A 16,280-nucleotide genomic window follows, 5' to 3' on the forward strand; every position below is an offset into this window, starting at 1 on the left:
CTTGATGTCCATCCTGATGGGATCCAAGCAGACGATGCACTTTAAGAGTTTTTATTCGGCTACAGCTGGTCCTTCATGTATCCCACTCAATTGTGTTTGTTATGTGGACAGGGATGTTGGTGGGTGTTATGATCAACTGTGTGATATGATTATCAAGCGAATGATGTTGCTGTCGAATCATAATGATCACCACAGGGACAGTGCGTCTCAGGTTTACAGTCGAACAAATTGTAATGCAGAAATAAACAAGAAATAAACAATTGTAATCCAAAATAAACCAGCATAATGTTGAATTCTGACCAGGAATCAGTCCTGTGCTGAGCACATTCAGCTGTGTGGTGTGTTGTGTGTAGTGTGTGTGTACTTTTAGTTGTTCTCTAGGCCTATTATAAATCGAATAAAATCAGTATTAAAGAACGCAGCTTTCCATTAGCAATCATCGAACGAAATGCTGAGACTTGTACCGACAGTTTAAACAGTTTACGAACTATTTCAAAACATGGAATGATGCACGGCATCCATTGAGCAGTCACGTGCTCATCGATGACTAACATTTAATGATGGAGGCCAGGGTGCTTTCATGACAAAAATCTAAGAGAAGTGTTTTCTTAATTCTTTTCTTAGTCTGGAAAGAAACAGCCTTTCATTAACTAGATGTAGTGAAGTCGCAGGGATTGTCATTTAACCAAAAATAAACAAATAAAATAACAAAATAAATAAAATAATAAGGGTCGTGCAATGTAAGTGAAAATGACTGGGCGCGGTGACAGTGCCAGCACCTCCTGTCCATGATAATGCAAACTGTAATTCATGGCACACATTGATGTCGGGGGCACCGGCCCTGTTGTCGTCCCCTAACCTTGAAATACGGGATGGCAGTTCCCTCCAACTTCCACAGAGGTCGGTAAATCAAGCTCCAGCCGTGACAACGGCTGATTATTTCTATCCACGGCTGAGGCATCAATGGCAGACAGACGGAGGAGTGAGGGGCAGTCACTAAATCAGTGAACACCACCGGAAAACAGGAAAGAAAAAAGAATCTCGCAAAAGGACGATAGGTTAATAAATACCAAGCAAAGAAAGACAAACATTAAATGAGAAAGAAACCAAACAAATAAGAAAAGAATAAAATATGGAGGTTACAGATGAAGAAAGAGAAGTTGAAGAACAGATGCATGAAAAAGATCAGGAGAGACTAAGAAAATTAGAAAAAAAAAAACCATACGACTAGACGAAGGCGGAAACATGAAATGATGGTGAGTGACAGGAACAAAAGGCAAGAGTGGGAACCATTTATGAGCAAAAAGCACGCTTCATGATCAAAGGAAAAGAGGGAAAGTTGGGAGTGGGGAATAAAAAAATCAACAGAAGAGGACAAAATTATAGAAACATAGGATAAAGAGAATGAGACTTTCTGTGTTTTTGTCAGCAAAGGTCATGATGATCTAGTCTAGTGTGCAGATATCACAAAGAGAATTAAAGAATTGCAGACTAGGTTCGAAGCTCTTATCCATGTTTCTAAGCTTACACCCACGCCACTAGTTACCAGAAGATGAATCCAGAGAAAAAATCAACAAACCAACATAACAAAACTTCAAATGGGGTTTAGGGAGACTACTACAGAATGGCCTATGACAAACAAAAACAACTGACCATACAGTCACTTAAACCTTACAATCACTTGATCTTCAGTCAGAACTATAGCACTTCCCAGCTGCACGATTTGGCCCAACTGTTAAAAAAAGACTTTAAACTCTTCAAACTGATTCATTTGTAAAATAGCTCAATAGTTTCATCAGAAACATGAGCAGCTATAGACCCCACTAGCTGGTCCGGAAGGATCCCAAGAGCTTGTGGACACCAGACTGTAGTAGCTTGTGATTTAGGGGCGTGGGGTCGCGTGTGCCGCCATGGACCATTAGAAGATCCATCTTAGTCCTAAGAGGGGTTTGGGGTAAGTAAGGCGGCCTGTGGCGATTTATAGGGAAATTTGATAGCGGTCATCTTGCCAAACGACAGCCAGGGGATGATTAGTTAGTTCAGAATGTATATAAGGGCAAATTGTTATGTGCGTGGTCAGATTAAAAGAAAATTATATTTCTACGCAATTATATTACACAAATACATTCACTTTTCATAAACATTTTAACCAAGTGCGTTGCATTTGTCTGCCAGCGCCTTGTAATGTACGTTTGAGCATTTGTTTATTCTTTTTAATTTTTTATTTCTTCTTGCCTTCTACCATCATCATCACCACTGTTCCAACTAGCATTACCATCCCCACATGAGATCAACTCATAAATTATTTATGCCACAATATTACTATCACAGAAGATGCATTCCATTTAATAATTAGTTGATTTATTTCCCCATCCATCAACAAATCATTGCTGTCAAAATTAACACCATGATTCATTACAAGGAAAGGAAAGGGAACCTGAAAAAAAACAACTTCGTGTTACTTTGCAAATCTGTTTGATTGTTATTAGTGAACAGATTTTGAAAATACACACAATGCAGCATATATAGCTGTACATTACACTTAATTGGGTATTAAGAAAAGCATTTTGTTCTTGATATAATAATAGATTACATTTTCACAGCACTCTATTCAATTTTACATAAGTAACATGAGCAGTTAACATTTACAACAAACGAAAACAGTGAAAGTTGTAAATGATATGAAACAATACCTCGTAGCTCATACCTCAAGATATTTGTTGAATAAGTGTGTCTTAATAACAAAAATATTACTGTAAATAAAAAGACTAATAAATTTGTTAAAATACTGCAATAATGCCATAGTGTGACAACATTTATTTACTGTTGTATCTTGGTCTCCAAAACAAAATCAAGATAAAGCACGGACAATATTAAATGTACCAATAAACAAAAAGGAAATTAATAAATGCTATGTCTTTGGCAGCATAATTTAAAGGCACTCATAAATATCACTAGTGATTTTTAAATGCAGAAAAATCAGATAAACCCAGAATATTATTATGTACGTGTGGTTGCCATGAAAATAAAAGATGTACATCTTTGTTTGTATTCATAAAGAAAACTTGCTGACTGGGATAGTTACAGACTCCACCCTCCATCGAATGATGAACTCCTGGCCAGTGATGAAAGCTGACTGAAAAATGAAAAAAAAAGTTCAATTAGGCATTGACACACACATATATCTTCACTCTTCAAGGAAGACAGAAAGAGTAAATGTAGGGAAGAGATACAAGAAGGGAAATAATGAGCACATCTGACTACCAGAGTGAAGAAAATGAAGGAGAATGGGAGAGTGTGTAAAGTGAAGGGAAGATTGATGTGTGATAGCATGCTCCTGAGTTGTGTGGTTGTTGAATGGGTGCGTGTGTGTGTCCAGAGAGTGTGTGCAAGAGTGCATGTTTCTTCATATATGCATGTGGAATTCAGTAGAACCATTTTTACGTACACCAATGGCCATTTGTTCTATGGTGATAAATAGCATTAAGGCTGTAGATAGATGCAGCTATTACTTTAGTAAGAAACAGAAATGGTATTTTTATAAAAATTTGTTAAAACAAATAAGAGATTTTTTAATACATCTTTTTTATTATTCACACCTCATCCGAGGCAAGGTACACAACCAGATAGCCAATTTCATCTGCTGTAGCAAATCGGCCCATTTTTCTGTCGTGCTATGAAGTCTTTTAATGCCTGTAATGTGGAAAAAGCTGCATTTATTTTCACCAGGGTAAACAGATCTTCAAACAGTGAAAAAGTTAAAATATATAGCAGTCATCAGAAAAGGAGCAAGAGAACTGAAAGTCTAGTGCAACAAAAATACAACATGATCAGTGAAATTAAAATTTTTGGAACATTTCGGCCATTACTTTTAACGCCCCTTAGCTCATTTCTCGCCATTGTATCAATCTCTCTCTCACTATCCCTCCTCATGTCTTTCACACATTTCATTGTATCATAATGAACCGTTAGCGCCATTGTATCAATGCTCAAAGCTATAATCTGTGACAAAGTGAACTGTCTGTAAAGTCTGCTAGTAGTACATTCTTTGAGAAGTAAGTATAAATTCTCTAACATAGCGTTAAAATGCTTTTTGATCTTTCATGGTGCTTTATGTCAAATTTCTGAAAGTTCAAATCAAGATTGGCTTCCTTACTTGCTTGTTGAATTTTAGTTAGAAATCAATAAATTAGCAGAAATTAAACTCTCTTTTCACCTGTTCAGGGTTCTCTGAGATGTTGATTCTATCTCTCAATGAAGGTGTGTCCACAGTACCTTAAACAACATTACAGAAATGAAACAGAATGTATATAACATCAGTACATCAGCACCATAACAAAATACCCAAGAAAACAAGTTCTAAAGAGGGTCAGGAGTTAATGAAAACCTGTTCATTTATTTTGTGATGAAATTGGTAACACTTCAATTATAAATTTTATTTCATTTGTGCAAATATACCTTTAAGCCATTAAGCATCAGTTTTTCTTTTTGGTCCAATAAGAAAAGTAACTGAGGCTATTCACACCTGTCTGAATGTTTGTGCTTACCTGGACAAATGCTATTGAACCTGATTTTCTGACCGACAAAATCTACTGCCATCGACTTGGTGAGTCCAATGACTGCTGCCTTCGTGGCAGAGTAGACACATCGATTGGGAGCCCCTAGAAGAGCACACACAAATACAAACACATAATATTGTTCACCAGGTAGTGTGGCATCTTTTCACTTTAATTGATTAACAACAGAAACAAATATGTGTTTGTGATAATTCTAGCTGCTGAATTTCTCCCAGAAAAAGCATAAGACTGAGTTATAAAGAGAAAGACATTGAACTCTGTCCATTGCAATGCTTACGATTATTGATACAAACATTTTGTTGTTAAAGTTAATTTATCTTTATTAGCACCATTCGATCTCATTCATAAAGTAAAGAATGCTGGAGTTAGCATTTAAAATAATGAGGCTTCCTGGCTGTTTGTTTGGTATTAGAATGGGATTTACCCTTAATGCTTGAGGCAGCAGATGACATGTTGATAACACTTCCACCACTTCCTTGAGCAATAAACTGTGACAAAAGAAAACATGTAAACAATACTATTTGCAGCTTTAAATCTCGCTTTTGCAAGCCCAGTCTTAATTTGCGGCTGTTATTTCTACTCCATAGCCCCATCCATATGTTACTGATAATGTTAGTTGAAGGGTCACTGCCTTGATTTCAGCACTTTATAGCCTAAAAAAGTAACACGTACTAGATTTTCTAAAAGAGTGAACCACCAATAGGTAAAAGAAAGGAATTATAAAATAACCTCCTAACCTTTGGAATGAATGCACGGCACATGCGGTACATGCTTTTCACATTGAGGTCAAAAGAGAAATCCCAAGTCTTTTCATCTGTATCCAGAAGTGTTCCATTTGCTACAAATCTGATTGTTTGCATTAAAATTAAACAATACATCATAGAAAATATCTATTACTTTGTGACAGATGGAACACTCAAACATAAAATAAACGTGATTGTGCAAATAGACATACAAAATATGCTATTTTTTCCAGGTAAGAGAAAATCTAGTAAACAAATAGTAAAAATCCATCAAATTTACATAATTATATTAGCAGCTCATCAGTGTTAAATTTAAGATTTTAGATGCACACTCATACAAATATGTTCATACACAGACATTCTTTAAAATTATTCATAACCTCACTACCCTGCACAGTTAAAGAGCACATCCACTCTGTCCAGTGCTGCAGCAAACTCGTTTACCGCCTCAGTATTTAGAACATCCAAGACGTATGTCTCAATGCCTGTGTGCATAGAAACAGAAATAATTCAGACTTACGCTCTTTGAACCAAAAGATGACAATGTTAAAAATTATCGCTAGGAAAACAGGTTTGAACCTGCAGAACAACCCAACCTCCCAACTCTCTATGTTTCTATTTATCTCAAATTACTGACGCACAAAGATACATGCTTAAATACAAATTCTTAGATACACACATCCAAAGTAAAATACTTAACACATTTAAGTATGTCAATATCACCTGGAACTCCTTCTAGTTCCTTTAGTTTCTCAGCATTTACATCTGTGGCAATTACTCGAGCCCCTTCCTTAGCTGCAAGCTGTGAAAAACAGATAAGGTAAAAGAAAAGGATCACACAGTGGTAGAAGGGGAAATGAATTTTGGGTGGTTTACTGTCAATGACACAGCATCTATCAAGTGGAGCCAAATCTCTTCTTCCAACATATTTTTACCTTCACAGATACTCAGATACCCAGCTGTTGTAGGTCAGGTGACATTTACCTGTTACAGGCCTTTGCCAGCCTTGAACTGATGATCTGCTCTAATGGCTACCTCAGGCTAAGGTATCCTTTAAAGATATGTATAATCCCAATAGCTTGCACAGTTAAATGGTTGATCCACTTGACCAGGACCCCTCTCCATGTTAGCGTGTTAAAGGCAAATATGGTGTAATAAAATCATCTTAAAGCTAGACTTATTTCACTATATAAAAGTGAATGTCACGTTTAGGCATCTTCCCAGTCAACAGTTAAAACTCTATCCCTACTTCATTTTAAAATAATGATGCACAATAAAATATTAATAAGGTATTTTATTGTTAGTTGGAGGCAAGGAATATTTAAATTTTTCTGATACAATAAGGCTGCAACAGATACCACATGTGCGTCCACGAAGAAAATTGTAGTGGTTGTGATGATAGTGGAGGTGGTGTGATATATGTGGTAATGATGAGGAGATGGAGGCACACAATATCCTAATACCGTAGCTGTACATTTACTGTGATTATGATTTGTACAAGATATCACATACCAGTGCAGCTGATCTCCCGATTCCTTGTGCTGCAGCGGACAGAACGAAAACCTTTCCATCAAGTCTTCCCATCTTCAGAGATATATCTTTTCTGTGTTTTTCTCACCAGTGATGCGTAGTGTTACTGGAAATAATTGAACGGGTTGAAGCTGACAAAAAAATTTATATCTTAAATTACTTTCCTTTTTTTTAAGTTTTTGCTCACGGTTGAGCTTTGCTCTCGGTGATACAAGCTTACTGAAATTAAAATAGGTTTCTAGGTGGACTTTGCGCATCAAGGGAGACAATTGGTCACATGCTCGGATGAAGTACAGCATTAGTCGGAGTTTACTAATACCGTTAAGAATAATGTCCTATATGATAAAAGAAAAGGAAATATTATAAGTTCTCACAAAATAAAAAAAATAAAATATGCATTTCAATTTGAAGTGTCTTCCACCATTTTTGCCCCCTGTTATTTGTGCCTACCTTGCTGTAGACGAGCGGTGGGTGTTTCTCTGTCAACAACTCGCGTTGAACACAACCGTCACACCGGAAGTGGCATGTGATGCGCTACCCGGGCAGACGACATGGCAGCCGAAGAAGACTGTCGAGTTTTATCTATTCAGAGTTCCGTGGTGTATGGCTACGTTGGAAACAAGAGTGCGACTTTCCCACTGCAGGTATTATTATTTTTAATTATTATTATATTCTTAAATCACATCCGGACTGAAATAATCACGTGTTTATGATTACTTAACCCTTCCTGACTGTGGGTGCGAAGTCTCATGATGAACTTACGCTTCCTGTTTATAAACAAACAATTTACACTCATCACCTTCAATACACCCGTATTAGTTTTAAAACGTTAACCATGGCATACATAATATTTCAAACTAGCTTCTTCTGTTTTATTTAAATATGCCATTTGGTTTAATACATTTAAACTCTAAATGGTAGAGTTGTCTTGACTACAGATTTCAAACGACGATGATGATGTAATCAAACTGTGTAATGTAGCGAAAGTAATCAGATGCGTGCAACTGGTGTAGCGTTTATTGAATACATTAAGCATACGTTAATTAAATAGCACAAAGCGCTTTCCAAAGAAAAAATATAAACATACAAAATAATAACAAGTGGTCTCAAAAAGAACATGTGTTTACTTGCTGAGATGAAGGTGAATGCCATCAGCAGAGGTGTAGTCATTACAGTTCTGCTCTACTACCAAAATATATATTTCCAGCCTTCTCTTTGTCTTTGACTGTCTTTTAACTTGATTTAATTTTATAGTTATACACATGATAATGCTTTAGTTATATGATTAAAGCTAAATAAGATAGATAAGATAAGATCAAGTATTATGCTAGGTGGTAGTAAATGGTCATTATTTTGCAAATAAATCCATTTTGAGTTTACTTTGTTCAAGAGAGCCTGAATGATTATATCTTATTGTCCTCATATTATCAAGATAAACATTACACCTTGAGTGAATGAGATTTGTGCACATTAAAGCTCTAGTAAAGACAATTGTGAGCTACATAGAATGAGGCAAAAGCTATCCAATCCATAATAATAAGAATAAAATTAAAAGTGGCTTGCATTTCATCTTATCCACCCATTTTGGACAAGCTCAAGGCTCTTCACAAATGACAGGTGTTGTGATGTGAAAATAAGTTGACATCAGAACAAAATGACTGTACTCCACACCAAACAAAGCATGAACACAATCAGTGGGCCAAATATCAAAAATGGCTTACAAGCTGAAATACAGTTTCAAATAGCACATCCAACAAAAGGCATCCATTGCACTGAAATGATGAATAAGCCCCAGCTTACACAAAAGTTAACTGATCAACAAAAGTCAAGCAGACATGAAGCCCGTGCACTGTGCCATCTTCAAGTCTGCATATCGAAAAGGAACTGAAGCCAACAACGCAGAAGAGGCTTCACATTCTACATGCATAATTACAGGTTCATCGAAAAATACACAATCACTAAAATACGAAGAAGGTGTCAGATAAGACACAAATGTAACAGAGCTCTGTCCCTCCAGCCAGTTTGGCGAGTGGACATCACTCTTATTCATTGCTGAAAACTCACAGAAGATAATAAGCTTTTGTGGACTTTGAGGTCAGCAGATGTGTAGTGATGAAAAATTATACTCACCATGAGGACATTAAAAAAACTAAACTTGTGGCACACTGACACTAATTGGAAGCTTCTGCCTCTTCCCAGGAGCCAGAAAGAGGAACAAACTGATTGATGCTCTGTGTTAGGAGTGTCATTCAGCTAGTCATTTTCACATAGGTGAAGGATCAGTCTAGACAGCATATACATGTATGTGTGTGAACTACCACATCTTTTAGTTGATGGCACCAGTAGTATTTACTGTTGGGATATGAGGCATTCTTTGCCATTAATGTGGCATACATATCTTCCACCCTTTCTTGTGTCTTCCCCATCGGTCAACACACTTGGGTACACACATGCAGAGCTTAAAATAACTACTGAAAACAGTGAGAGGCTCAAAAATGTCCTGTGTGCAGTGTAAATTTTGTGTTTTGTTTAGTCATTTATTGAGGTTAACTGTCATTGTAGCAAACACGGATTAAAAAAGTAGGCTAGTTGAGTGAGCTAGCATTTAATTTATGGTTGGATGTGACTCAGCATGCAGTAGCCCCCATAATGTGTTTCTTTTTATGTATGCTTAAATAACTGTACTTGATATATTTGGAAAAGTGGGGTGAAAGAGAAACTAACTCTGTGACAAAAGAAAATGTGGAAACGTTAAGGCAATGAATGCAGTTACAATGGAGAGTTATACTTGTGGCAGGATTTGTAAAAACCAAAATCACCTGAAAGATGCTACACCAAATGTTCTGTCCATTCAAAAATCTGTAATATGGGGAAATGTTGGCAATGAAATTGCAAGGTTTCCTTTGCAGGTTGGTAGGAATACATTATCTTTAAAATATTCTGACATAATTTATACTATAAAGCTATAAATACTTTAACTATAAAGCAAGACTGTCAGATGTAGCATTGTATTAAGGCTTTATAATGTGGAATAAAGGTTTGAAGACATGTTTGCACTAAGATATGAGAGATGTAAATAAGTAAACCATGAATACAATTTTGAGACTTCACACTCACACACACTCTCACTCACACATATTTTTTATGTTGAAATATGTAAGACATACTGCTGTTATGAGATGTAAAGAACTGCATTTGCATCATGAGTGTGTGAGCTTTGTTTATTGTGGTTTCTTATTAGCAGTCTTGTGGCTTCTAGCATAGTTTATACCTTCATTTACAAGAGTTCTCAGCTGATAGACTGGAAATTATCAAGAATATAGCTAGTCAGGAACAGCTTATTTTCATTTTTGAGGTCCTTTAAAGGTGCAACAGATGATTATTACACCTCTTTCAGGTTCTTGGGTTTGATGTCAGCACAATCAACTCTGTACAATTTTCAAATCACACAGGTATGTCATCAAGTGTAACGAAAGGTGCCCCAAGGGATAGTTATTTGTTGTTAGCTTACTATATAGGTGGTCAGCAGCAACAGCTACTGTAATAATTGTCAACCTTTTCATTTGGATATTATTACAACATTTTTTCCCCCCTGAATGAAAATATTTCAAAGATAAATTTCTTTATTGACTAGTGTAGTTATGATTAGTAGACAGAGCTAGTTGAGAGGTACCTGATATCAAGATGAAAATATGATGTTAATAGACTCAGGGCTGTGTTTTCAAAATGTGTGCATATAACTCTTTGCTGTTTTTTGTTGTTTTTTTCCTTTTTGTCTTGACCTACAATGAAATTTCAAATATACTTATATGAGTAACATATAGTGTCTCAAATATGCTTAGATTAGTAACAAGTTGTTTCAAATATATCAGTAAGCTGTAAAGTTTGACTTACTTGTAATTTAACCAGCAACAACAGTTGTCATAATTAATGGAGAAAGTAATGGAAAGTGAATTTTACTTTTAGTAGCAAATCAAGTAAGAGATAAATTTGCTTTGACCACAGCCTTCTTATTTAAGCAGAATATTTAAATAGTAAGATAGTTACTGTCTAGCTGTTAGACCTAAGTATTTTTTATATTGAATGGATTCCTGATAATGTTTTGCGGCCCTATACTCCTTGAGGAGTAACAAGGAATAAACTAACCTGATAATGTTGTTGAAATAGATACTGGAAGGGGATTATTGGTATTTTATGTTTCATGCTGAAGCAAACAGCTAAGATTGTATCACTGCAACAAAATAAATTTTGTACAAGTATTCAATTTCTCTTGGAAGGCATTTAACATGTAAGAAGCCAAAGAAGTAATGATTATTGTATAAGACATATCTGTGTGTTTACTGATATGGTGACAGACATAATAAATACTAATCATAAATATACAACTCTACAGGGTATGGTAAGTGGAAGGGTCAGGTCCTAAATGCTGATGATGTTGCTGAACTTTTTGAAGGTCTTCGGATAAATAATTTACTGCATTTTTCTCATGTACTCACAGGTGAGTGAGTGTGTAATTGAAGTCATTGTGTGTATATTTTGTGGTTCTCTTTAATTACACAGGCTTTGCCTTTTACCTTTTATTTTAGATTATTAAAGCAGCTCATGTATGTATCTATTTTATGAACATCTACATTCTGTGAACTGACAACCGTATAAATAAAAGTGTATTAACTTGCTAAAAGAAATTTCTAATGTTTTGGGAAAAAAAAGAATTTCAGATGTTTTCTCAAACTTTTGTGTTTATCATCCCTGTTTTCACCACCATCTATAGTAGACACTGATGCGACATTTGTAAATAATTTGTAGTTTGCTAATTCTTTTGGTAGTTGTGAAGATTGTCTGTCACAGAGAGGAAGGAGAGAAGAAATGTGAGAAATGAGGAAGTGTAGGAGGAAAAAGCTCTTGGTGTGAGCCATACATATTGGTTAATCAAGAATATTCACTCCAGTACTGTGCTGTGTGCAGGTTATATAGGATCAGAGTCATTCTTAGAGAAAGTAGGGGAAACAGTGATGGAAATGAAAAAGTCTAACCCCAAGCTTGTGTATGGTAAGTGTACAGCTTATGAGAGACATGTCTTCACTGCATTGTACCTTCACCTCAAAGTATTGCCTTGAAACTGTTTGAATTGTCCTAAATATGTGTGCAAGCATATTCAGGTGTGAATGTGCATTCTGCTGTAAGGTATGCATGCTTTTACTCTTTGGTGTATTAGCATCTTTTATGTACTTTGCATATATATATATGATTTTGCATTGGTACACTAAAATTATACAAACTAGTAGGGCAGGTTTATATATATATAATTATTGTTTTTCTAAATTCATTTCACCCTCCTACTTTGCAGCACTTTTTGTAGACAGTAGAGTTCTCTTGAAAAATGCCGTGCAGTCATTTGAAACTTGCATTCACTGTATATCGATGAATGTTCATCTTTATTTTTCCCAGTATGTGATCCAGTGATGGGCGACAATGGAAAATTGGTGAGAATGCAGTGTTATACTTAGTCTACTGAAAGTCAGAACTGTTCTAGCTATGCTAGTATGCATGTTACTGTTCATTGTTATTGATTGTATCAGTGAGGTGGTCATGTAATCAGTTTAGTAATACTCTGCTGTACATTTGAAAAACAGTTGACAAAGTTATAAAGATTACGTGCTTGAAACAATTCTTCAGTAAAAATTCTTTAAGCTTGAACATGTATTATATTTGTACATGAACAAATAGACAGTGTTGCTATTCATCATACTCTTCACATGTTAGCACTCTCCTGTGCAAGTGAAAAAGACATGTATATATTATGGCTTTTTATAGACAGCAAACAATGTAACTAAACAATGAGCCAAACTCCAAAAAAAACCTGGGATTTTTTTTTCAGTATGTAAAAGAAGAATTGATTCCAGTCTATCGTGAGAAAATTGTTACTTTGGCAGACATCATAACACCAAACCAGTTTGAGTTAGAGTGAGCATTTTGAAATATCATTGTTTTCTTGCTTTCTTGTGTACTTATATATGTTGTGTGCAAAGGGTCATCAATGTAAAGATACAGTTTATAAAACTTTTTATGTCAGCATTGTTGGAAGGACAAACTTTGTAGCATTTTGCTAGGCCCATATTAATAAGGGCACTTAAAAAATTTTGGGAATATATCTCTGGAGCCTGGTGAAAAATGATTTCAACTTAATTGATCTGTTCATTCTGATAATGCTTTATACCTGTAGATGTCATTAAGTTTAGCCAAGAGTTTTGAAATTAAATCTTTCTCAACAGGATTTGAATATCTTGCTTCAATATAATGTTTGTAATCTTACACCTTTCTCACCAGAATCCTAACAGATTCGAAAGTAAGTTCAGAAGAAGAGGCTTTTATCGCTATAAACAAGCTCCATCAAAAGGGAGTGAAGACTGTAGTGCTGAGTAGCAGTGAGTTGGGCTCCAACGGCCTTCTGGTCTGCCTGGCCAGTACAGCAGCTAGTAAGTACATACATGTGTACTTTTAACATACATATGTATTTATTACTTGCAGTTTTGCAACACAGACATGCATTTGGACACGTGAGTCACTTTTGTATCTACATCTTGGTCTACATGGCTTTGATAAATCAATTTACCTTATGCTTTCTATCATTTTAGTGTTGCGCATATGCATATTTTTAAGGTAGGCGCTTCAGTACATGTTCATCAGTATTCATGTGCTTATATTTTATGTGATGGGTTTATCTGGAAACTCATTGTATTCATTGATAAATTTATTTCTTACACAGATGGCTTTAGGCAGAAGTACCGCCTGGAGATCCCTTATATTGATGCCACATTTGTCGGAACTGGGGACTTGTTTGCTGCTTCTCTTCTAGCATGGATGCATAAAGATAGTGACCTCAAGGTGTGTGGGTAGCTGGCATGCTTGCCTCTGGATGAGTGTGGTATTTTGAAATAAAAGATGGGTGAGAGTGAGTATGCTTGTGGAGTTTGTGGTTAGAAAGGGTGTTCTAAAGCTTTGAGCCAGTGGATGTAAAGGAAAGCCACTGTTTACTGTGGAATGTAGAATGTGTGTTAGATGGACATGAAATATGTTATGTGGACTTGAAGTGTATGCTGAGCACATGGACCTAGAATATGTGTTATATGTGTGAATGTGTGTTATGTATGTGTGTTGAACGTGAATGCATGTAAATTTGTGTGCAATCGCAACAGTAATTAAGGTTGAAGGATGCTGTCAGTTTGAGCTTTTTGCCCCAAATAGGCAGATTATATCAGCTTAAATTTTGTGGATCTTCACTTTAATCCTTGTAGATAGCCCTGGAGAAGACCATGGCAACACTTCAAGCTGTGATAAGACGAACACTGGCATATGCTACAAGTAAGAATCAATCTGAAAACTTAAAGCGACCTCACAGAACTTAAACCTTATGTTTATTGGTGTAAGATAGGATGAAAGGTGTATGTATATATGATGGTTGGGTAACATGTTACTTGGTCAGGCTGGCATTATATTACTAATACTTATGTATTTCTATCCACTCCTCGTCAAACTAGGATGTCTTCTGGTCACAAAAACTTTACAGCCTTTACTTCACCAAAAACTTTTTAAAATCTCAGATTTCGGTTCAATTTTTTTTTTAAGCTTTGTTCACTGGTTCCATACTTTTAGTATTTTTCCTGTCGTTTCAATTTTTGGGCCACGGCATTGGGTTGTTTTGGTTTTTATTTTTTAAGACCTTTTTTTAACCTTTGATGTGTTCCAAAAAATATTACACATAATGACTCTGATTTACAGCCCCTCTACATTATTTAGGAGCCACAACTTTACGATTTGCTGTTGTTGGTAATCAGATGTGTCAGCTGTATTCACATATATATGTGTTTATGCATGTGCAGAAATCGCAGAGAAAGGAATGAGACCTACACCTGCTCAAATGGAATTGCGGCTTGTGCAAAGCAAGGCTGACATTGAAAATCCACAAGTTTCTCTCAAGGCACAAGATGTATCACTTTGCAATGCAATACTCAGGACATAAACTTGAAGAATATTTCAACTGTGATTTTTTTCTAAGGCTATCAGTAAGGTTGATAAAGAGTTTTTGTCCGTTTTTTAAAGCTATCAAGTCAAAAGTATTTAATTTGTGCAAAATAAAACCTGAAGAATGCTGTGTAGACTATGACATAAATTTCCTGAAGTTACACAAATGTACTGTCTTTGAATGGAAGAGACTTTCATGAAACTGTAATCAGAGAAGACAGGGTTTTTTTTTTGTTTGTTATTTTTTTTTGGGAGGGAGGAGGGCTGGGTATTTCTTAAAATGTCTAGCTTATATGGGATTCATGTTTAGATGTATGTTAAAACCAATGCTTAAAATTTTGTATGACATATATTTCACTTTTTTACTTATGATTAAGCAGCAAAGGTGAAAAGAGAGAAAAAGTGTGTGGTTGTTTCTTTGCAAGGAGAACTGAAATGTGTGCTTACAATTTTGTTGACTTTCATATTTTCATGCACGTGAAAAAAGAATTTAGGATGCAGATAACATCAAAGTCTGAGTATAATATACTATTTTATATATATTCAAGATGTGGAATAAAAGAGAGAGTATTTAGCATCTGATAAAAAGCTTGTAACTTCTAAAAGAACAGAAATTTGGATAAAAAGCCTTTGGGAAACAAGAGTGTTTTATTTTGCGAACCCTTGTTTATGTCAGGTTATCATAATATTTAGGACATCTTTTTTCGCCAAGCAGCATGCACTGATTCGCATTCAAATCTTCCAAACCGGAGACTAAACAGGAATGTTGAACATGGATTTAGTCCAAATTCAAGCAGTAGTGACGAGTAGGAAAATCATTGTAGTGTGTGTGTGTGTGCGAGTGCATAGCTGGTGTGGAGGGAGGGTTGGGGATTTCATACATCTGCAGATGGATATTCATATGTACATTGTATAAGTGTATCTTAATGTGTTAAAATAGAAGGAAGCATATTTATTTCACATATTTGTTAATTTTTTTTGCATGAGAAAAATGTGTCAGTAGTTAGGGTCTCAATAAAGCACAGACACTGATTTGGAAGATGTATTCCTCTAAAAATATTTTTTAGATTTAAAAAAATATTAATCAGATAATTTGGGATCATAAATGCATAAGGTAGGCCATGTGGGTTGAAGACATGGTGTAATAAACACAACTAGAACATGACGTTTTAAAATATCTTGAATATTGGATAAAGCCTTTTACCCATGCAAACTACAGTTTGTATGGTTGATGTAGAGATTGGTGTGGGTGCTTAACATCTGAGCATGTATTCATGTGTATGCGGAAGTTATATAGATGAAAGAGAAAATAAACATGCATGTAAAAATACGTTGTTAACATTTTTCTTTTACTTGCCTTAAGAGCCTTCAAATCATTAAGAAGGCCTGATTTAAAATTGTTCTGCCT

At 35.5% G+C, this 16,280-nt stretch overlaps 2 protein-coding genes across 4 annotated transcripts; one reads left to right on the top strand and one right to left on the bottom strand.

Annotated features, from left to right (window-relative positions):
• Positions 1-2,187: 2,187 nt before the first annotated feature.
• LOC112566254 (3-hydroxybutyrate dehydrogenase type 2-like) lies at positions 2,188-7,434 on the bottom strand. The gene is made up of 10 exons (XM_025242311.1): positions 7,301-7,434; positions 6,833-6,956; positions 6,044-6,122; positions 5,709-5,805; positions 5,315-5,423; positions 5,002-5,065; positions 4,548-4,661; positions 4,217-4,275; positions 3,600-3,693; positions 2,188-3,136 (listed from the first exon to the last, which is right to left on the bottom strand). Exons 2-9 carry the CDS (start codon positions 6,902-6,904, stop codon positions 3,637-3,639), a joined length of 651 nt encoding a protein of 216 aa, XP_025098096.1. The 5' UTR covers positions 6,905-6,956; positions 7,301-7,434; the 3' UTR covers positions 2,188-3,136; positions 3,600-3,636.
• On the top strand, positions 7,322-16,195 carry LOC112566253 (pyridoxal kinase-like). 3 transcript variants are annotated; one of them, XM_025242308.1, is made up of 11 exons: positions 7,337-7,494; positions 9,648-9,759; positions 10,248-10,302; positions 11,244-11,348; positions 11,816-11,899; positions 12,299-12,333; positions 12,729-12,814; positions 13,178-13,326; positions 13,617-13,735; positions 14,146-14,212; positions 14,731-16,195. In XM_025242308.1, exons 1-11 carry the CDS (start codon positions 7,454-7,456, stop codon positions 14,868-14,870), a joined length of 993 nt encoding a protein of 330 aa, XP_025098093.1. In that variant the 5' UTR covers positions 7,337-7,453; the 3' UTR covers positions 14,871-16,195. The 3 variants fall into 3 exon arrangements, with proteins under 3 accessions (XP_025098095.1, XP_025098094.1, XP_025098093.1); XM_025242309.1 differs by lacking the exon at positions 9,648-9,759 and having other exon boundaries at positions 7,326-7,494; XM_025242310.1 differs by lacking the exons at positions 9,648-9,759; positions 10,248-10,302 and having other exon boundaries at positions 7,322-7,494.
• The last annotated feature ends 85 nt before the right edge of the window (positions 16,196-16,280 follow it).

Source organism: Pomacea canaliculata, linkage group LG6, assembly GCF_003073045.1.
Source record: "Pomacea canaliculata isolate SZHN2017 linkage group LG6, ASM307304v1, whole genome shotgun sequence".
NCBI lineage: Eukaryota > Metazoa > Mollusca > Gastropoda > Architaenioglossa > Ampullariidae > Pomacea > Pomacea canaliculata.

Bases quoted from the DNA above. Each gene is read 5' to 3' on its own strand.
- LOC112566253 (XM_025242308.1), top strand. From the start codon at position 7,454: ATGGCTACGTTGGAAACAAGAGTGCGACTTTCCCACTGCAG. The intron at 9,760-10,247 runs GTTGGTAGGAAT...CACCTCTTTCAG, and splicing joins TTGCAAGGTTTCCTTTGCAG to GTTCTTGGGTTTGATGTCAG. The intron at 11,349-11,815 runs GTGAGTGAGTGT...TGCTGTGTGCAG, and splicing joins TTTTTCTCATGTACTCACAG to GTTATATAGGATCAGAGTCA.
- LOC112566254 (XM_025242311.1), bottom strand. From the start codon at position 6,904: ATGGGAAGACTTGATGGAAAGGTTTTCGTTCTGTCCGCTGCAGCACAA. The intron at 6,123-6,832 runs GTATGTGATATC...TGTTTTTCACAG, and splicing joins TCGGGAGATCAGCTGCACTG to CTTGCAGCTAAGGAAGGGGC. The intron at 5,806-6,043 runs GTGATATTGACA...CTATGCACACAG, and splicing joins GGAACTAGAAGGAGTTCCAG to GCATTGAGACATACGTCTTG.